The 23,226-nt window shown below is 34.4% G+C and overlaps 2 protein-coding genes across 4 annotated transcripts in view; both read right to left on the bottom strand.

Annotated features, from left to right (window-relative positions):
• Window positions 1–3,859, bottom strand: part of LOC140841131 (uncharacterized) — a 25,895-nt gene extending 22,036 nt beyond the window's left edge. Inside the window, exon 1 of one of the 3 annotated variants that reach the window (XR_012120106.1) lies at window positions 224–3,858. Coding sequence is in view for 2 of the 3 variants with exons in the window: in XM_073208336.1 (XP_073064437.1) it covers window positions 528–1,805 (1,278 nt within the window). In the remaining variant the exon portion in view is untranslated. Of the gene's footprint in view, window positions 1–223 lie in introns of all 3 variants that reach the window. The other 2 variants (XM_073208336.1, XM_073208335.1) reach the window with 2 other exon arrangements.
• On the bottom strand, window positions 1,836–23,226 carry LOC140840660 (uncharacterized). Its single transcript, XM_073207834.1, has 4 exons — window positions 22,983–23,226; window positions 22,489–22,788; window positions 2,420–3,588; window positions 1,836–2,285 (listed from the first exon to the last, which is right to left on the bottom strand). The coding sequence occupies exons 1-4, from the start codon at window positions 23,224–23,226 to the stop codon at window positions 1,836–1,838; spliced, it is 2,163 nt and encodes a 720-aa protein (XP_073063935.1).

Here is a 23,226-nt window from a genome sequence, read left to right as displayed (position 1 = left end):
TCCGCTGCATCTGTTAAGATACTGTAATATTTGGATTTACATTTCCGTTGTAAAACATTAGCGATTCGAGTTGTAACAGATCATGAATTATTTCGTATTATGAATAAAAGGCTGGGTTCTGAAATTCTGTACTTCTGAGGCTTGTTGTTTTCGAATGTAAATTTGAGAGCAACGCCGGTGTCAACTAACCCCCGTCCCGGGGCGTGACACACTAACAAAGTACTGTTCAAATTTGAATCAATAAATATAGAAAGTGTAATGCTAATGTAATAAATGGTTGTTCGGGAGACATGATAAGATAGAGGATGAGAAGTCAATAAAAACTGGCAGAGATAAATCCATGTACAGAATACAGGGTGCCACATATAGCTGAATGTGATTGAACACAGATAATGGAATATATATATTAGCATCCCTAAATTCTAACGCCGAAAAATATAGCACGTATTTAACAATTAATGTATGTATTTGTTCATAATGTATTTTTTAAAATTTAATAGAAAGAGAGTTGATTTACTTACACTTTATCATTCTCTAGTAGGTAGCAATACGTCTTTGAAAACCACGTTTCTTGTTAATACACCAGATCGATGCTGTAAATTCCCGTCTTTGACCAAAAATTTTGTAGAATGTTGGGAGACTCTTCTTGAAAGTGCCACATATAGCTGACCTTGGCTGAACACATGGTTACGCAAAAATATGGCAATATTTGGGATTGTTTGACCTTGTGCTTTGTTTATTGTCAATGCAAAACTAAGTCTTATGAGAAACTGTCGACGTGTCAACTCAAATGGTAATCCAGAGTTATCTTCACTTTTCAAGGGCATTCTATGTAGAAAGAATCTGGTGCACTTATAAGGACCTGTTATGATCTCGGCATCTATGAAATTTCTACCAAGACCGCGACATATTAATCTTGCTCCATTGCATAGACCAAGTTCGGGCACAACATTTCTCAAGAGCATGATAGGACTTCCTACTTTCAATATGATTTTATGTGGTGGCAAACCACTTGGACTAAGAGAATTTAAAAATTCTTCTTGAAAAAGGTTGTGATTGTCGTCTTCGACACTATCCCAAGATGTATACTCTTTTTCCACTCCAGGAAACTTGAGAATGAGCATTTGATTAATATTGTCGACATCAACATATTTTGGTGTGATGATGGCTCTGTTGACCATATAGTTTTCATCATTAACATGATTTATCATATTAGGAAAAACAGAATCAATCAACATCTGAATTGATTGTTCACCTTCCCATGGTATAATAATTGAATCTGATAATTTTATGAAATCATGACTCACAGTTTGTTGCAATCCATCACCTATGCGCAAGAGAAATTGTGAAAACTCAATATCTTGAGCAGATCTCATATTTTGTTGAAGGTGTATTATCTTTAAGCGATGCCAGAATGTTGACCTTGAAATACTTGCAACAATTTGTTCTGCCTTTGACCCTCGTTTAACAACCGGTAACACTTGTCGAAAATCGCCACCAAAACCCATTGTCTTCCCTCCAAATGCTATTTGATTTTCCATAATATCTTGGAAACTCTTACTGACGGATTCAAAAGCGTAGCGATTTGCCATTGGAGCCTCGTCCCATACTATAGCTGATGCGCGCCTTATTAGTTCTGCAAGATCTGTCTGTTTTTTTATTTTGCAAAGTGTTGATGCAGTTGGTCTAAGTGGAATATGAAGACGTGAATGTGCGGTTCTTTCACCTTGCAACAATGTCGCAGCTATCTCAGATGTTGCAACCGCAATTATAATTTTACCCATTTTTCTTAGATGTGCCAACATTGAACGGTATAAAAAAGTCTTACCAGTACCTCAAGTGCCATCAATGAAGAAAAGTTTTGATTGGTTATGCATAATACTTTCTACGATGGTGTCAAACGCAATCCTTTGTTGAGCATTCAAACGTTCAATAGATAGCAAATCATCATCAGAAATTTGATAAGAAAGTTCATCCTCAATTATTTTCGGTAGCGGTGTTTCTTCTAAAAAATCAGCACTTATTGATGGCAAATCAAAATCATCAAGTTTCTTTTTGTACTGATGCAACAACCTTCGTATCTCAAACAATAACTTATTGATGATTAAGTTACTTGATGAGATTTCTCTACCATAATCTTCACACATGCTAGGATGGAATTCATCCCAGAGTTCTCGAACTATTGTTGGTTGACAGAACCCCAGTATGGATACAAATAACCTTCTCAATGAAGAGGGCATTCTAACAGAGCATGCTTCTTGCAGACATTGTTTTACATAATCATCCTGTTAGAGAATTCCTCTCATTTGAGCAGAATCCTTAAATGTTGAATATGTTACCCCATTCACAGTCATCAGATCTTCAAAAGATTTCGGGCCCCTGACATGATTTAAAAGGATACGAATTTAAAACCTCTCACCTTCAGATGGCGACACAACATATACTCTTCCAACCACTTTATTGTAGCTTCTTCGACGACTCCATTTTTTTCAGATTTTATCCATGTGTAATATTGTGGAAATTCTCGATATAAATACTTTTCAGTCAAGTCATGATCACAATTTATTTTGAAAAATTCTGTAAGCATAGTTTTCGAGTTGTCATCATCTGCAAGTATATCACTTACGTGTTGTTGGGGGTCAAAATAAATCAAATGTTGGTTTGGTGTATGTATTTGTAACTTAATGACTGAAGGATACATCCTACTGAACTCAAATGAGAATATTCGCCATAATGCTTCAGGCGCACAAATCCACCTTCCATCCACATATTGTTGGATTTCATCACAATTTTGCCTATTTCGTAACTCTAGGGCGACTCGATCAAGATCTTTATGGATATACTTGTATATGTACTTGACACATTTAATCCCTCCACATACTTCCACATTAATATGACAATCATATTTCAACAAAAGCCACGGGTTGTACGGGACAACCCAACCATTATCAATGAAAACATCGTCATTGTTGGGAATTGATACTCGGCCACCTGCACGTCTTCGATATAAAGGGTATGAATCATTTCTTCGAGATGTGTATTCCACAAATGGCTTTGGAAAATTCTTCTTACATTTACCACTTACCATGCATGGACAATTAGGATTGATTGATCCACATGGCCCATGTATCATATGGTGGAGAACTGCTTTGTGTAGATTGGGTTCTTCTGTTTGTAAAGGTATTTCAGCACGTACAATTGAGTCAAAGTGATCAGGAGTACACAACTTGTCATTATTTTCAAATATGACTAACATATGAACATGAGGAAGCCCTCTTTTTTGATACTCAATGACGTACGAATAAGAACAGACCTTACCTAAAACTCCTCTATCCACAATGTCTTTCTTAAACTCCTCAAATTTTGACCGAAATATCCTTGTAATCAAATCTGGACGGTCTTGAGGTGATTGCCCAGGAAGTAGTTGATATTTTATCTCATTCCAATTCGGGTTGCATGTCATTGTAAGCATTATATCTGGTTTTCCATATGTTTGTACCAAAGTCATGGCATCTTGATACCTTTGGTACATATCACGTGGGCTTCCATCGAAAGATGAAGGCAAAACAATGCTGGTTCCAACATTTCCTGTATGAGGTATTCGGTAGATGTGTAAGATGTGAGTTGTAATAATGTCCCAATAGTGTGCGTTGGGGAAGAATGTGAGATTTTGGAATAATGAGTAGTTATTCAGATTGTATTTTTTTGGTCAATATTAATGTAATTTTTTATGTTCAAATTATCATATTTTTAAATTTTTAAATTTTTGGTTATTATGTGTGAATCTACTCATAATAATTTCTTTTTGATAAAAAATAAATAAATCATGTACATTGAAGATTAACATTTTTTTCACAAGAGATGCTATTACAGCTTCGAAATAATAAAAATATTTTATGATAAAAATCTATATCATGTAAGGTAACAAATTGAGGCTGTATTGTTGAATATGTTGATTATTTTGGAATTTTAGAACGTCATTCCAGAATATATATAATACGACCTCGATTTTTTTTAACTAATCTTAAATCATAAACTCTAAATTACTAAATAAAATAATTTAACATAATCATGAATCATAATAATTTAACAATTTAAATCTCAAGTGCATAAAATAAATACTAAATCATCGACTGACCAAAACCCTAAATCGACCTTTGAAAAGATCACCAACAATAAAATAAAGCATAATAAATATCTCTAATAAAATCTTTAGCATAAATCTTTAAATCATAAATCTATCTAGCTAGTGCGGAAACATAAAGACCCTCGGGTGTGTACTGCTGCACTCGATCGACTCAATCGTCACCGCCTCCAAAAATCATCAAATCCTGCATCATACAAACCTAGTGAGTCTAAAGACTCAACACGTTCTAAACATAGATAACGAATAATACATATACATCCACATGCAGTTAAAAATCATATTTTTATTTAAAATAATCTTTTGAACATAAATAAACCATTAAAAATCATTTGAGCATAATTAAATCATAAATAGTAAAATCATTTTAAAATAACCTTAAGCATAAATAAATCTTTTAAAAATCATTTAAAATAAGCTTTGAGCATAAATAAATCATTTTAAAAATAGCTTTAATCATCATCATTAATCATATATCATAAAATCATTTTTAATCGTAAGCTTTCAATCATATATCATTTGGGGTGAAGCTTGATCCTTGAAAGTGACTAGCTTTTATCCTTTGGTCGACTACAGTCTTAGCTCCACATGGCCCATGGGGGTGTGCACTAGGCTCCACCATGGAAATATGATCGTCGGGGTTCCCTCGGGGGCCTTTCCCCATAGACAGGTTCCCTCTGGGGCCTTTTTCCATAAATGGGTTCCCTCGGGGGCCTTTTCCCGTAGATGGGTTCCCTCTGTGGCCTTTTCTCCTCACGTTATCCCCACAAAATCATATATCATAAATAATATCTTTTGTCACTGTCAATTCACATCCCTCAAAATATTTTTTCTTTTCTTTAAAAATCATAAAATAGCGCAACTTTCCAAAAATAACATTTTAAACAGTAAAAATTGCACAGCTTTACCATAAATCGTAAAAATACATATTATCATCAAAATCATCATAATAAATCATGAAATATCATTTAACATGCGTTATGATCCTTCGGGACGCTGCCAAGCGTTTTTCATATTTTCCTAAGTGTAAAAATACCGTTTTGCCCCTAGACGTAAAAATTCTCGAATTTATATTTTTCTCCCTTTTAATGATATGGAATTATTCTAAATAATTATTTAAGGTTACATGAATTTTCTCATATTTTTATTTTACTTAAAACGATGACTTTTAATTTAATATTTAAATATAACACATTAATGCGTTTTAATCTCGAATTAAACCAAACCTTAATATAAAATCTCCAAAATAAAAACTTAGACTTATAATAATTATTTAAGCTTATATCTAATCTTTCATAATTTTATAAAGCTTAAAACTAGGTGTTTCAATTAATGCGTTAATTAACGTTTCGTATGGCGATTAAATCCCGAGAAATTCCAAAACTCATTATTTTGATCCCAAATTTTTAACATAACATTTTTAGTATTTATTCTACCCTTACAAGTCATGATCCACACCCGTGGACCCATGGATTCAATTTTTGTTCTTAAATTTTCGAAATTGACACACTAGTTAACCCACCGAGCCATCTCTCAATTTACTCGAGCCACGCCCGAGTCACCTCGAGCCAAACCCTAGTCAACCCACCTAGGCACCCTCCTGACAAAGCCCTGCCCATAGAACCAGCCCCTAGGTCGCCCGAAACACTCCTGGACAAAGCTGAAAAATTCTGTGCGTGACTCTTCCCTAGCCTAAGACTCCTAGCCAATTAGGACTCCTCTAGCAACTTAACCAACGATCACCTCGGACCCTCACTGACCCTGGACCACGCCCAGACCCAGCCTAAGCCGAGCCCAGCCCCTGAACCAACGCAGCAAGTCCCTGCGCAGCCAACTCCTAGCAGCGGCCCTCCCTTGCGTGATTTAGGAGTTTTGCCATGCTGGGACTCCTCCATCCTCTAGACCCCGACTCCACCCACCTAGACGTCCCTGCATTACCCTCTATACCTTCCTGAACCACGCCTGGACCCGCGCACCAGCATACGCGCTTGAACCAGCCACGCGCCTCTTTCTTCCATAAGCGGGTCTCTTGCGCGCTCGCTTCCCCCTGACTTACCGCAGTGCCCAGCCACCTTAAGACTCTGCCTAGCCTATCGAGCCCTCCCCTTAATGCCTTGAATGAGAATTGCACTCAAAACTCCTCGGTTCTTTCCTACTTCATGACCACGGTTCCAGCTTTGATTCTCCTTAAAATCTATCATGTTTTGACTATATTCATACATATTTAATCATATATTGGCAGCGTGTCCGTTGGGTTCATAACGATTCTTTTAAAACAAGCGTAAAATCGTAAAAACGTTGAAAATACGTATCATACCGTAAAATAATCGAACTCACATAATTTTCATGCATAATAAATTAAAACACACATATTATGATTTGTATGATGTTTGAAAAGGTTTAGAAAACGTGCCTTTGCGTTTATAACGCTCGATTATTCGATCTTCGGCGAGGGTGCGACGTTGGACGACCAAACGACGAAGAACACTAGCTTCTTTCCTTCCCAAATTTTTGAAAATACTTGTGAGTGTGAGCAAGGTGTTCACGCTGAAAGGGGGCTGAATTATGAGTTTATTAGACCTAGGTTTAGCTATTTATAATTTAATTAACATATTAATGGGCTTTGGTTTTGGGCTTGAAATCTTAAGGGTAATTGGGCCTACTTAAATTGATTAAATTGGGCCCAATAACACTTAATTTATTAAATAATAAAAGTTTATAAAATTACTTTCCATAAAATAATATTTTTGATATTTTAAAACTCCTTGTTTGCCCAAAACCGACTTTTCGGGAAAAATCGAGCTCGACTCGTAAAATAATTCGAACTCCAACATTTTTAAGAAAATTAAATCATTTTTAATCATATTAGAAAACCTTGCCACTATTTAAATAAAAATACACATTCTTGTCTTGGTCGTTCCCGGTCTCCTTTTCCCTGCCTATTATCGAATATTCGGGTAAAATCCTTAATTTCATGAAAACATGTCACATAATCATTTAATCATTCAATCTTATATTTAATCATATGATAAACAGCATGCTAACATTTAAAAGCAATTAAATAAAACAATTAAGCAATTAAAATATTTTGCATGCATGTGGTTTACGTGGACTGATTTTTCGGACGTTACAATTCTCCCCCCCTTAAATTGAATTTCGTCCTCGAAATTTTCCCTAACTTGATGATTGTAAAGCTTTAGGTTTTCTTTATCCATCTCTATATCTGCTACATGTACAACCAAATTCATACAACAATTCTTACAACACAAAAAATCCAATACAAAAATTCCATTTATCAAAATATAACGATAAATTCAATACAAAATCTCTCAAAATAATAACAAAATCTCACGATATAATAATAAAATATCACGATATTATTGTTGTACATATCGTTGTACGATATTTTGGTTGTACCTATAGCATTATTCAAATTGAGTATATTTGAATATAACTTAGCAAGAAGGTTATTATAATTAAAAATAATTATCTTAATTTAGTATAACCAAAAAAATAATGGTTTCTATATAAATATCTAAAACTAGATATGGGCAGCGTTAAAATTATAATTCAAAATTTTTAATGCTTAATTTGTACCACAGCAATCAAGCCTATGAAAATTGAAAGAAAAAATTATTATTATTATTTAATCAATAATAAATAAATTTAAATTACAAAAACAATCCAAAAAATTAGAATCACCCATTGAGTAAAAAAATTTTGTTGAAAAATAATTTAAAATGTGTGTATTGAATATTTGAATGTTGAAAATAAGAGTTGTAAATATTGAAAATTAGTGTGTGATGATGTAGGTGATGATGAATTTTATTTTTGGATTATGTGTAAAGAAACTCTATAAATAGATCTCTCATTTGTGAAGAAAAAATCACAATTGAGTAGAGAGAAAAATATATAAAGTGTGTAGTTTGGTAAATTTTGAGAGTTTGAGATTTTTATTTTTTACCATAAATTTTTACTTTTTCACAACACGTTATCAGCACGAAGCTCTAAAAGTCCTACATACTTTTCCAAGCTCCAAACAGAAGAAAAAGGTAACAAAAGTAATAATATTTATTTTACTGTTATTTATTTATTGTGTATTTATTTAATATACAATATAATGTTATTATTAGAAATAATAAAAATAAATTTTTCAGAAACTTGTTATAAATCCTGGGAGGATGTTAAGACGACATCCCACACTCCCGGTAAGGGATACGACAAGTATAAAAGCCTATAAGGTTTTTAAACAAAATAAATTATGACACTCATTATAATAATATGATATAATATACATAATTATTTAAACATGTCTAATATTATATACATCATAGTATTACCATAAAATTATACAAATACATACCTTTATTTTTTTGTACACCAACGGTCATAAATGATAAAAAACGGCTAGTTTTTGCCCTATAAATATGATCTCACAAACAAATTCAATCACTCCAACTTTCTCTTCTTCTCTAAAAATTATTCTTCATCAAATTTTTCGAAGAAAAAAGAAGATGGCTTTCTCAAGGTTATTTTTAATTATTTTGGTTATCATACTCACGAGTCTTGTATTTATCGGAGAATATCCTCCTCGTGCGTTTTCTTTATTTTTACAAATGCTTGTACTTATTGTTTATCCGTTACTTTGTATTGCAATATTTATTAACTAATAAAATGCATCGTAATTTTTTTAGTACCACCATGTCAAATTTAACAAAGCTCGAATTTGTTGCGCTCGACATCACGGGAAATAATTATATGCCATGGACTCTCGATGTAGAAATGTGAAACGTCCTGTCCTTTTTATTGCATTAAAAGTACTAGAATTTTTTTTTTTAAAATCTCTCACATTTTCGGTCATTGCATGCACATGCACATAAAAATAATCTTGCACCATTTTAAAATAAATCATCCAACTAGTATTTGAAAATTGAAAGGGAATAGTCAAACCAGAAATCGTAAAACGTTTTACCAAACCTAAAAAGCAATAATTTTGAAAAGTAAAGCCCATACTAGACCTCTCAAAAATCTCTCAAAAAGCATAAGTAAATAATCTTAAAAATCCTTAATCATAAAACATAAGTCAAAAGTAAAAGTGCGGATTAATAGAAGCGCTGGTCCTCGGGTTGTGTGCACCTTCAGTCCAGTCAAATCACTCATCAAGTCCTCCCTCAATACCACCTGCATCCATCACACCTAGTGAGTCTAAAGACTCAACACACCATAATCTTTATAACGAGTAATACATAATACAGTCAACATATAACGGTGAAAAATACTTGTACTTAAAATATATTTTCATGAAAATACATAAACTTAAACTTAAACATTTTAGTAAACATTTTCATGATGCATAAAAATATTTTCAAAAAGACATAAACATATCACTTAAACATATTCGTATTCAAGTCCATATTTGTATTCGTATTCATGTTCGTGTTCATGTTCGTGTTTGTTGAATTCAGATCGTTGATTGTGACTTTCATATACGTGTTAGGCGATGGATCCATCTACATGTAACCACAGTACTGGGCGACGGGGGACACCAGCAACACTCTCACCGGTCAACTGGGCCCTGACCTTGCGTAATATCGTATCATCATATACATATACATATCCGTATCCAAGGAAACACGAACGTCGGGCTCCCACTGGGACCATAAACCTCACGATATCTCCAACATATCATCGTGTTAGTCACAATCCCTTCACATCCTTCAACGTATTATCATTACTAAAAAAACGTGCATATAACATTTTTCATTTTAAACCAAGCATGCAACATGTCTTTTAACGTTATCGTTTCGTCATAAAAATCCATAGACCGTTAAAATCATCGTTTTAACATTCAAAACCATAAAATAATCATTTTAACTTGTAAACATTCATAAACATTAAAAATAATCATATTAGCATTTAAAACAGCAAATAGGACACTGCCATGGCCTTTACTAATTTCCCGGTGTAAAATGACCGTTTTACCCCTGGACTCGACATTTTTTGTTTTCGATTATTTTCTTGATTTCATGACTCTAACATGTCCCAAATAATTATTTAAGCTTACGTGAATTTTCTCATAATTTTATTTAGCTTAAACGAGGACTTTTAAATAAATCTTTAAATGTGGCGTATTAATGCGTTTTAATCCCGAATTAAGCCAAACCTTAATATAAAATTCCCAAATTAAAAACTTAGACTTCTAATAATTATTTAAGATTAACCCTAATTTTTCATAATTTTATAAAGCTTAAAACTAGGCGTTTCAATTAACTCGTTAATTGACGTTTCGTGCGGCGATTAAATTCCGAATCAATCCAAAACTCGTTATTTTGATCCCCAATTTTTACCATAACCTTTTTATGATTTATTCTATCCTTCCAAGTCATAAGCCACCCCCGTGGACCCTTGGATCAATTTTTCCTTCTTAAATTTTCGTTTTTGACCCTTTATCGAATGCACCGAGCCATCTCCTAATTTACCCGAGCCACGCCCGAGCCACCTTGAACCAAAACATAGACAACTCACCTAGGGACCCTACTGTGCAAGCCCAGCCCAAAATCGTGAACCTAACCCGACCAAAACTTGCTGAACAGCAGGCCCATCTGCATGTGTGTGTGCGTGTAGGGTGCTCTTTACGTGTTGGGTTCCTTAGTTGTCTAGGACTCCACCAGCCCTCTAACCACCGACCACCCATGACCCTAACTAAGCCTGGACCACTCCCAAACCATACCCAGGCTAGCCCACTCCCTAAGACACAGCAGCGAAGCTCTTGAACTAGAAGCACCAACCTGCGCGCTTCCTAGCTTGCTGCCACAACTCACGCTTTTCATGGGCCAGGACCCAACCGAGCCACCTTCTGATCCCAGCCCTTCCTACCCTCCCTGGACCTTCCTAAGGCACCCTCTAGATCACCTAGCCCAGCCCACACCGAGCCGCTCCTCCCTGCCCAACTTCCGAAATCTGCGCGCGAGGAGTCCTTACTTCAAAGGACTCCTCCTAGCAATGGCGGAGCCAGGAATCGAATTATACCCGGGCTAGAATTTTAAACTCTAAAATTCTTTAATATTTTAAATTGATCTACCCGGGTTAATATCAAATTTATCCAAAATTATAAAAAAAATTACATATAAATTTTTTAAATTTTTTTTAGAACACCGGGCTAAAGCCCGGGTGAAAGGCAGTGTGCCTCCGCCTCTGCCTCCTAGGCTTCAACCAAAGGGTCCTAGCCATGCTAGGACCCTTCCTGACCCTGACCCACGTCCCTTAGGACCCGATACCCTGACCTGGTCGAGCCCCTAAGCCCCATGCACCCTAGCCAAGTTCCTTGAATTTTTTGTACAAGCCATAGAACTCACGGCTCTTCTTTTCTCGGTTTTTTTCCCAGCTTGTTTTCTATCATGATGCAACGTTTTTTGTGTGATAATAGGACCCTAAACTTGTGTAAAATCATCCCTTAACAACCCCTAGCCATGGCAGCCCCTTAACACCACAATATACATGATTTTGGAACAACAATTCACAAGTTTATCTCATATACATGCAATATTTCGAAAATATTCATAAAAACCTCATGCTTTTCATTCAAAAATAATTTAAACAATAATACGATATGATAGATGAGAAAAGGAGATTTAAGGCGTGCCTTTGCGTAATTTACGCATGAATATACGTTGACGAATCGAAGAACGGCGACGAACGATCATGGCTTGAATTCCCTTGAAGCTTTAAAATTTTTCTCCAAATTATTTTGTGTGTGCCGTGTGAAACTTTGCAAGGGAGAGTTTGATTTGAAGAGGGGAGTGGGGCGTGGGAATTTTATGGGTTATGGGGTAGGTTTAGGCTTAAATAAGAATTAAAAACATTAATCAAAAGTTTAGGCCCATTAAGATATTAATTAGGTCCATTAATGCTTAATTAAAATATTTAAAAGATTTAAAAATAATTTTGCTTGAATAAGTTTGTGAATTTATTAGCCGGGTTGTCAAATCGCTCGAGTTTTTGTTGAAAAACCAACACCGATAAAATTTACGTCCCGGCGTATAAAATCACCTAAAAACCCCATATTTTCAAAAATAATGAAAAGCATGACCCTTAATTTAAATAATTAAAAACAATTATTTAGTAAAAACATTTTACAATTTTTCATCCATCGGTCTCCGTTCCTCGATCGCAACTCGAATAACCTTTAAAAATACATTTTTATGCAACCATATAGAAAATATATTTTTAAACATGCAAATATGCACAACATAATAAATTAATAAATTAATGCGATTAAAACATTTAATTAAAATACAAAATAATTTAATAATGCATGCATGTGGTTTGCGTGGACTTTAAATTTTCGGGGCGTTACAAAATGCATCTTGAGTCATTGGGTCTAAGCGAGACCATTAAAGAAAATGACATATGTACATCACAAGAAAAGGCAAGAGCCATGATATTTTTGCGTCGACATCTCGACGAGGGATTAAAATGTGAAAATCTGACTGAAAAAAATCCAATGGCTTTGTGGAAAGGATTGAAAGAAAGATTTGAACATATAAGGGAAGTTATACTTTCGACCGCCCGTGATGAATGGAATATGTTAAGATTCCAAGATTTTAAGAAAGTCAGTTATTATAATTCAGCGATGTATCGAATAATCTCGCAGCTAAAATTCTGTGGACATGAGGTCACAGAATCTGAGATGCTTGAAAAAACATTTTTCACGTTTCATGCATCAAATATTACTCTACAGCAACAATATAGAGTACATGGATTTGCGAGATATTCTGAGCTCATCGCCTGTCTTCTTGTGGCGAAAAAAAACAACGAGCTATTAATGAGAAATCATCAGTCCCGACCCACTAGATCAACAGCATTTCCAGAAGTAAATGCTGTAAGTAAAAATGAATTTAAACCTCGGAACCAAAATCAAATTCAAAGACAAGATTTTGGTCGAGGTCGAGGTCGAGGTCGTGGACGTGGAATTGGCCGTGGTCGTGGTCGAGGCCGTGGTTTTGAAAATAATAGAGATAGTTATTTTTATAACTCATCTCAAAAGAGCGTCCCAAACCATCCACTGAAAAGGCATCACGAGAATACAAGTGTTAATGAGAATCACTCAAAAAGATATGAAAGTTCTTGTTACAGATGTGGTACTCCAGGACATTGGTCCAAAGTTTGTCGAGCCCCTGAACACCTTTGTAAACTTTATAAAGAATCATTAAAAGGGAAAGAAAAGGAGACCAACTTCACTGAACGCAGTGACCGTTTGAGTGATTCAACTCATTTTGATGCTGGTGATTTTATGAATGATTTCTCTGAAAATGATCAATATGTTGGTGGGATAGAAATAAACAATATTGATGCTGCAGATTTTCTCAACGATTTCTCTGAAAATGAACAATATATTGGTAGAATATAAATGTACAATAATTTATTTTTCATGTATTCATAGAATAATATTTTATTGTATAATTATGATATGTGTTATATTTAAATATATATTGCCAGTAATTTATTTAATTGCATATTTTTTTGAAGTTCAAATATGGAAAATGCTATGAGCAAAGCTGAAGTTTGCATACCGGATAGTGGTACAACGCACACTATCCTCCGAGATAAAAGATATTTCTTGGAACTAAAACCAACAAAAACAACGGTGAATACAATATCAGGTCCTGTAGACTTGATTAAAGGATGTGGTAAAGCACAATTTTTGTTACCTAATGGTACAAAATTTTTTATCAATGATGCTTTATATTCACCACAATCGAAAAGAAATTTGTTGAGTTTTAATGATATATATTCTCATGGGTATGATACTCAAACAATGAATGAAGGGAATGAGAAATATAGGTGTCTTATCACATATAAATCAGGAAAGAAATATGTGATTGAAAAACTACCAATGCTCCCTACTGGATTGCATTATACACATATAAGTCCCATTGAATCAAACATGGTAGTTGATAATTCTTCAATATTAACCAATTGGCATGATCGATTGGGACATCCTGGTTCAAGAATGATGCGAAGAATTATAGAAAATACACATGGTCATCCACTGAAAGACCAGAAGATCTTTCAGAATAATAAGTTTCAATGTAAAGCATGTTCTCTTGGAAAACTTATTATAAGACCATCACCAGTCAAAATCCAAACTGAATCACCAATGTTTCTTGAACGTATTTAGGGTGATATTTGTGGACCAATCCATCCACCATGTGGACCATTCAGATACTTTATGGTATTGATTCATGCCTCCAGCAGATGGTCACATGTATGTTTATTGTCAACTCGAAATGTTGCATTTGCAAGATTACTTGCTCAAATAATAAAATTGAGGAATCAATTTCCCGATTATACAATCAAGAAAATTAGACTTGATAATGCTGGTGAATTTACTTCCCAGACTTTCAATGATTATTGTATGTCTATGGGAATCATTGTTGAGCATCCTGTTGCTCATGTACATACACAGAATGGATTGGCTGAATCATTGATTAAACGTCTGCAAATGATTGCTAGACCAATGATTATGAAAACAAAGCTCCCTATTTCTATATGGGGACATGCAATTTTACATGTTGCTTCATTAATTCGCATCAGACCAAGTGCATATCATAAATACTCCCCATTACAGCTTGCATTTGGTAAAGAACCAGACATTTTTCATCTGAGAATTTTTGGATGTATGGTGTATGTGCCTATTGCACCACCACAACGAAAGAAAATGGGACCTCAAAGAAGGGTTGGAATTTATATCGGTTATGATAGTCCATCAATCATTCGATATCTTGAACCTCAGACAGGCGACGTGTTCACAGCACATTTTGCTGATTGTCATTTTAATGAGGAAATCTTCCCAATGTTAGGGGGAGAACAGAAACATACCGAAAAGGAAATTACATGGTATGTATCATCATTGTTACATCTGGATCCAAGAACAAAACAATGTGAAAAATATGTACAACAAATTGTACACTTGCAAAGAATAGCAAATCAAATACCAGATGCATTTGCAGACACAAAAGGGGTAACTAAATCATATATACATGCTGCGAATGCCCCTGCTCGAATTGAAATTCCAAAGAAACAAATGGAAGATACTCATGATGTCATTAAACGCCTGAAGCGTGGAAGACCAGTCGGTTCCAAGGATAAAAATCCTCGAAAAAGAAAATTCATAGAGAAACACGATGATCACAAAATAAAGAATGATGTTTCTGAAGAAACACATGATGATCACAAAATAGAGAATGGTGTTCCTGAAGAAACACATGATGATGAAAATATTCTGTCAGAACCACAAACTGACGAGAATCATGAAATCTCTATCAATTACATTAATACTGGGAAAATATGGAACCGAAAAGATATAGAAGAAATTGATGATATATTTTCTTATAATGTGGCATCGACATCATAAATGATAATGAAGATCATGAACCAAAATCTTTTGGTGAATGTAAAAATCGGCAGGATTGGATAAAATGGAAAGAAGTCATCCAGGTTGAATTGGATTCGCTAAATAAACGTAATATTTTTGGACCTATAGTCCTTACACCTGAAGGTGTAAAACCTGTTGGATACAAATGGGTTTTTATTCGAAAGCGAAATGAGAAAAATGAAATAGTAAGATATAAAGCTCGACTTGTTGCACAAGGTTTTTCTCAAAGGCCTGGAATTGATTATGAAGAAACGTATTCTCCTGTGATGGATGCAATTACGTTTCGGTATTTGATTAGCTTGGCGGTATCTGAAAATTTAGAAATGCGTCTTATGGATGTTGTTACAGCTTACTTATATGGATCACTTGATAGTAATATATATATGAAAATCCCTGAAGATTTAAGATGCCTGAAGCACAAAGTTCAAAACCCAGTGAATGTTATTCTGTGAAATTACAAAGATCATTATATGGGTTAAAGCAATCAGGTCGAATGTGGTATAATCGACTAAGTGATCACTTGATGAAAAAGGGATACGTAAATAATTCAATATGTCCTTGTGTTTTCATTAAGAAAACAACATCCGGATGCGTAATTATTGCTATATATGTTGATGATTTAAACATCATTGGAACGAATAAGGAAATTCAAGAAGTTGTGTCATACTTGAAGGAAGAATTTGAAATGAAGGATCTTGGAAAAACCAAGTATTGTCTAAGTTTACAAATTGAACAAAAAGAATGCGGAATGTTTGTTCACCAGACAAGTTATACAGAAAAGATCCTTAAACGTTTTAATATGGATAAATCAAATCCTTTAAGTACTCCAATGGTTGTTAGATCATTAAAAATAGAAAAGGATCCATTCCGTCCATGTGAATATGATGAAGATATTCTTGGTCCAGAAGTACCATATTTAAGTGTCATCGGTGCCCTTATGTACCTTACAAATTGTACAAGGCCTGATATATCTTTTGCCGTGAATCTGTTGGCAAGATTTAGCACATATCCAACAAAGAGACACTGGAACGGAATTAAACATATATTCCGTTATCTACGAGGAACGACAGACTTGGGACTTTTGTATTGAAAAGATGCTAATCCAAGTATAATCAGTTATGCCGATGCTGGATACTTATCTGATCCACACAAGGCACGTTCTCAAACTGGATATGTATTTACTCGTGGAGGCACTGCAATATCTTGGCGTTCACAGAAACAAACGCTCGTAACAACTTCATCAAATCATGCCGAGATTATTGCACTACATGAAGCAAGTCGTGAATGTGTGTGGTTAAAATCAATGACCCAACATATCCAAATCTCATGCGGATTATCATTCGATGAGAAGCCTGTGATACTATATGAAGATAATGCTGCATGTGTTGCTCAAATGAAAGAAGGATACATAAAAAGCGACAGAACTAAACATATTCCTCCTAAGTTCTTCGCATTCACCAAGGAGCTTGAGAAGAATAAATTTATTGATCTTCGTCACATTCAATCAAGTGAAAACTCATCAGATCTCTTCACAAAGGCACTTCCTACGTCAATATTCAGAAAGTACATATATAATATTGGGATGCGCAATCTACGAAATTTGTGAAGAATTGTTCGTGTCAACATGAGGGGGAGTTTACGTGACTGCACTCTTTTTCCCTTACTATGGTTTTTATCCCAATGGGTTTTTCCTAGTAAGGTTTTTAACGAGGCAGTACAAAAACACGTAATGAAGACATCATCGTATCATGATCATCATCACAAGGGGGAGTGTTGAAAAATAATTGAAAATGTGTGTATTGATTTTTTGAATGTTGAATATTTGAATGTTGAAAATAAGAGTTGTAAATATTGAAAATTAGTGTGTGATGATGTAGGTGATGATGAATTTTATTTTTGGATTATGTGTAAAGAAACTCTATAAATAGATCTCTCATTTGTGAAGAAAATCACAATTGAGTAGAGAGAAAAATATTATAAAGTGTGTAGTTTGGTAAATTTTGAGAGTTTGAGATTTTTACTTTTTACCATAAATTTTTACTTTTTCACAACAAATTTAAATATTTTGGGGCGGGATTTTGTTTTGTGCAGAATATAGAATATACTTAAATTGATGCCTTTATCGAAAAAAATTGTCGTGTAGCTGTTGATTTATATCACTTTATATATACATACATATAGTTAATTTATCTCCGATAGTATTTATCAACCAAACACATTAAGATTAAGTAAAAATGTGATACATTTGTCCCATATCTTAAAAATGAAATATTTAAAATGAGTTTATAATGTCTTACAATGAACTTATATAGCAACTTAGGTTAATCATTTTCATAAAGCGAGGACGAATACGACGTAGTTGCTATAGGGGCCCATTGTGCAGTCACGTAGGAGCGGGCCCGGGCTCGAGGCGTGACAGAATGGTCTCAGAGCCAATCACCGGCATGGAACACATAGAAATAAGTGATATGCGAGACAAAATGCTACGTGCATGAGAGCCACCTCTTGAACCTGCGGGGAAAAGTGCTACATGATGGGAGCCACCTCTTGAACCTGTAGGAGCCACCTCTAGATTCTTGGCGCTGGTGGATCGAGTGTTCAGGCCGCAACGAGAACATCGCGTTCTGAAGGAGATATGATTGTGATACCTTTGTCCCACATCTTAAAAATGAAAGATTTAAAATGAGTTTATAATGGCTTACAATGAATTTCTATAGCAACTTGGATTAATCATTTTCGTAAAGCGATAACGAATACGAAGTAGTTGCTATAAGGGTCTATTGTGCAGTCACGTAGGCGCGGGTCCGGGCTCGGAGTGTGACAAAAAAGAGTTGTCTTTTTAATAGACGACTTCATAAATTTTTATTTATGATAACTTAAGAAAACCTAGATAAATAATTAAAAGTTGGATAAATAGTATTATAAGTTGAAATTTCATTGTACCGATACTATACAATACTGTTTTTTAATTAACTATGTAATTTCCAAGTCCATGTCAATTCATTAACAAATTTTCAGGATATGTTTGACAACTTTAACTCTAATATCGTGAGAAAATATAAATTGTTTCGCGAAATATAATTAATACATCTTCGATCCTCATAAACCAAGACTTCGTCAAATATTTTAGGAAAATTGCTATTTCGATCATTTATGTTTGTCTCTTTTTTATTTTGGTTATTTATGTTGTCAAATTTTAGTATTAGTTATTCATCTTATAATTGTTGACAAATTTAATTATGATTCTATAGGAGTGTTGATGTGATATTGAACACGTCGAAAAAATTATCCAAATCGTAAAAAGCAAGATAACGTAGCATCATGAAATTTGCAATTTTTCAGAAATGTTTACTATTAGGTAACATAACAAATCATAATTCGTTGGAAAATTATCGTATCTAATGGAGTAATCAAGATTAGCTTGACAGCAATTGGAGAAAAGCTTAGCTTTTTAGAGTTTTCTATGTTGTTGGTAGTCATTTTCTTGTTGACATTTGAGTAAACAAACAACAAAATGTTGTTGGCAATCTTATGTATTCCCTTTTTATATTTAGAGAGAATAATATTTAAGGATTAAAATATTAATTTACTTATTCCAATTTAAAAAACCACCTAAACTTTGTTATTACTTTAATATTATTGCACTATTTGCTTTTACATTTAACCTATGATTAATGTGCTATTGAACGGATATATGACATTCTTCAACGACTTCTCTGCTTCAAAAAAGTAAAAATGTGACGCGTAATTTATCATCGCTATTTGGAAATATTAGGAAGTTGATTAAGCTCATTAAATAACTCAAACAGAATATTAGCTTTTCGATTTATAATTATTATTCAAGTTAATTTATTAATTTTCTGGTCAAGCAACTCGCACGTTTTTAATTTTTGGTTATATTATCATCAATTCACAGTCTTAAACCATTAACTTTACTTTTTAAAAAAAAAAAATAGTAATTTACATTGAAATACTGACATGATATCAACATGTGATACAATCATGGATGATTCTGGATGTAAGAAAGTACCTAAGAAGGAATGTGATCCATTAGAATTGCCAATGTGACTGATTACAAGAGAAGAAGCAAAAAATTCAAAGAAACACTTCATGAACTCTTCTAGAGCAGAAGAGAAACAACTACGAGTCATATCAAGCAAAACTCTATGTAGGACAGACATAATCATTACTTCAACTTCAAACCAGTTCAAAAGAGATATAAGTTAAATGATCAAAAGGAAAGGCCTAAAAAAAGATTTTTCAAGCACATATCACACAACACTAGCAAGATTTCAGCATAATCACACACCTTATTGCAGACGCACAATGGAGGATCTGTCAGGATAATTCAGGTGTAGGTCCAAAAAGGCTACCAAATAAATGTGGGTACCAAAATCATTCTTAATTTGGGGTTACATGTACGACAGATCGAGTTGTTGAAGAAATAAACCTGATACATAGACATTGCATATTCAAGATACATGACAGGAAATGTCAATTTATTATTTGAAACCTTTGAATATCATGGTCCAAAGATCACTTTTGAAGATGATTCAAAAGGTAAAGCTATGAATAAAATTAAGATTATTAATGATAATATTATCATCAATGATGTACTGTTAGTTGAAAATTTATGTTATAAATTAATCAACACAAGTCAATTATGTGACAATTGATATATTGTAGAATTTCACAAACATGCTTTCACTGTCAAGAATCCACATGGTAAAACTATGTTGATATGTAACAGAAATGGTAAAATAGATAATATAGATTAGCCTGTAGAACAACCATCTGATTTGACATGTTTTATTTTTGTTAATTTTAAAAATAATTGGTTGCGACACAAAGGTTAAATCATTTGAATTTCAAAACCATTTCTAACCTGAGTAAGAACATAGTAGCTGGTCTGCCCAAGATTGACTTCTCAAAGGACAATATATGTTTATCCTGTCAGATGGGAAAGCCACTCAAATCGAATTTCAAGAACAAAAGATGTACTGCATCAACTTGATTCTTGGAACTACTTCACTTGGACTAGTTTGGTCCTATTTCAGTAATGAGTTTAGGGGGAGTATACCTTGGTGATGATCGATGATTTCTCAAAATTTACATGAGTTATCTTCTTAGCTCCAAAGACCAGGTCTGTTCTCAATTGATAAAAATTGTAAAACATCTACTGAATGAGAAGACCTAGTGGTTGACAGGATCAGAAATGATCGAGGAACTGAGTTTATAAACATGTTTCTTGCAACTTATCTGGAAGAAAATAAAATCAAGCACAAGTTCTCAGCTGTTAGATCATATCATCATAATTGTGTTGTTGACAGACGAAACATAACACTTAAGGAAGCAGCTCGAACCATGTTAGCTGGTTCTGGAATTTCACAACGCTTTTTCATGTGAAGCTATAAACACTGTCTGTTATAATTAGAACAGATCGATGATCAACAAAAAACATGGAAAAACATCTTATCAGATCTGGAATGGAAATCAACTAGAAATACATACTTCGGGGTATTTGGTTGTAATTATTTTATCCGTGACAATAATAAAAATCATTTAGTAGTGTTTGATGCAAAATCATATGTTGTAATATTTTTAGGATAGTCATCTGTTAGTAAATCTTATTGTCTATTCAATACAAAAACTCTAAATGTTGAAGAATCAATTCATATAGTATTTGATGAATCTTTTGTTGTTCCTAATGCAAAAAATGCACACTGGAATGATCTTTCCAATAGAATGAAAAACGTTGATCTTCGATCGGACAATAATGATGAGATTCAAATCAGAAGAATAAATAACCCGCATTGTGAGCCAGATATCCCCACAAATAAAGTTGATTGAAACATCGAGCTTATACCAGAAGATCAAGGTGAACCAACAGTAGATAAAGTTTGAAATCAAACTGAGCTTGTTGAAAAAAAAATTGATCCAATCCAAGAACAAGATCCTCCTATTGTAAATTCAATTCCTCTTGAGTCATGCTATCAGTGGAATAAAAATCATCCGCCTGAGCTGGTCATAATAACCTTCCACCCTTTTACGAACTAGGAAAGAGATGCTTGATGAATATTCGCACGCCACATTTATCTCCCAAAATGAATCGACGAAGAATGATTAAGCTCGAATTTATTATAATTGGATAGATGTCATACAAAAGTAATTAGGTCAATTTGATAGAAATAAAGTTTGACATTTAGTTTTTAGACTGTCAAATCAATCTATTATAGGTACCATATGTGTTTTCATAAATAAACTTGATGAAAATGACAATATAATTCGTAATAAGGCAAGATTAGTGGCACGAGGTTATAAACAAGAAGAAAGAACAAATTTTGTTGAATAATTTGCGTTTGTAGCTAGATTATAAGCTATTAAGATATTTCTTGCTTATGTTGTTTTTAAATACTTAAAATATTATCATATGGATATTAAAAGTGCATTCTTGAGAATGGATTATTACATAAAGAATTATATGTTGAATAACCTCCTGGATATGAGAACCGTGCATTGTCTGATTAACCGACAACCCACAATACATAATTCTTTATATATAAATAAAATTGATCCAACAAATTTTTCTCAAAGTCGTCTCTTTAATCATAATAAAAATGTCTACTTTTTTGGTTAATAATTGTTTGGAGAGTATCTTTTTAAATTTTTTATTAGCCAGCTTTTGTATTTGGATATGACACAAACTTTAGTTTTTGAAAATTGTTGAACTTTAGAAATCATTATTTAAAGCTAAATTTAATTGGAGCGTGGAGAGGTCTTTCATCGGATCCCCATCTTTTGAGTATAAAATAAACAATTTGATACCCCCGGATTGAGGACCACATCGGCCCACTCTCGGTATCCCAGATAGCTAAGGCCCAATGTTCGAGAATGTTGGATCGTATACCGCGAACAGGGCGGGAGGTCGTCCAGGAGGTCACCTCGGCCGACCTCCCGAAATCAGTTACGTGGGACTGGAGCTTAGAATGCCGACCTCCCGGGCCGACCTCCCACGTATACCCGAGCCGGCCTCCCAAGAGGGCGTCTTGACAGCCATCCGAGAGTTGGTGACCGACCTCCCGAGCCGAGCTCCTAGTGGCCGAGATGACGGGAGAGCTCATGTTTACGAGAACTCTTTCTTGGACACTACCGGATAACCTGCCAGAATCAAGCCCCGAAAGGTAAGACTTATCAAGATTTACCAAATCTTTACAGGATCCATACTAAATCTACAAGATATAACCAAATCCTTATCAAGATTGTGAAGATCTAAACTTACCAAAACTAGGACTCTATTGTTCCCTTATAAATACCAGGTTTCATTAACTCTTTATTCATTCAATTCATATTTTCACATTCTCTCAGCACGCACATTACTCCCTCAGTTTTCTATTATCTGACTTGAGCGTCGAAGGGGCTTCGCCGGAACAACCTTCCGGCCCCCTTCTAACACTCTTGTTTGTGTTTCTGGATTTCGAGGTGTCTGATCCGAGCTCCACGTGTGACGTGCCGACCTCCCAGCCAGTGTACCAAGTTTCGATCCGAACGCTCCAAGAGAAGATCCGACCTCCCGGTTAGCATCCTCGATTTTAGCAACATCAACTGGCGTCGTCTTTGGGAAAATTCTGAGCAAAGACGTAGACAT

This window comes from Primulina eburnea, chromosome 9 (genome assembly GCF_022965805.1).
Source record: "Primulina eburnea isolate SZY01 chromosome 9, ASM2296580v1, whole genome shotgun sequence".
In the NCBI taxonomy this organism is placed as follows: Eukaryota; Viridiplantae; Streptophyta; class Magnoliopsida; order Lamiales; family Gesneriaceae; genus Primulina; species Primulina eburnea.
Note: the sequence above shows the minus strand (reverse complement) of the source record. Positions and strands in the feature narration are given on the sequence as shown.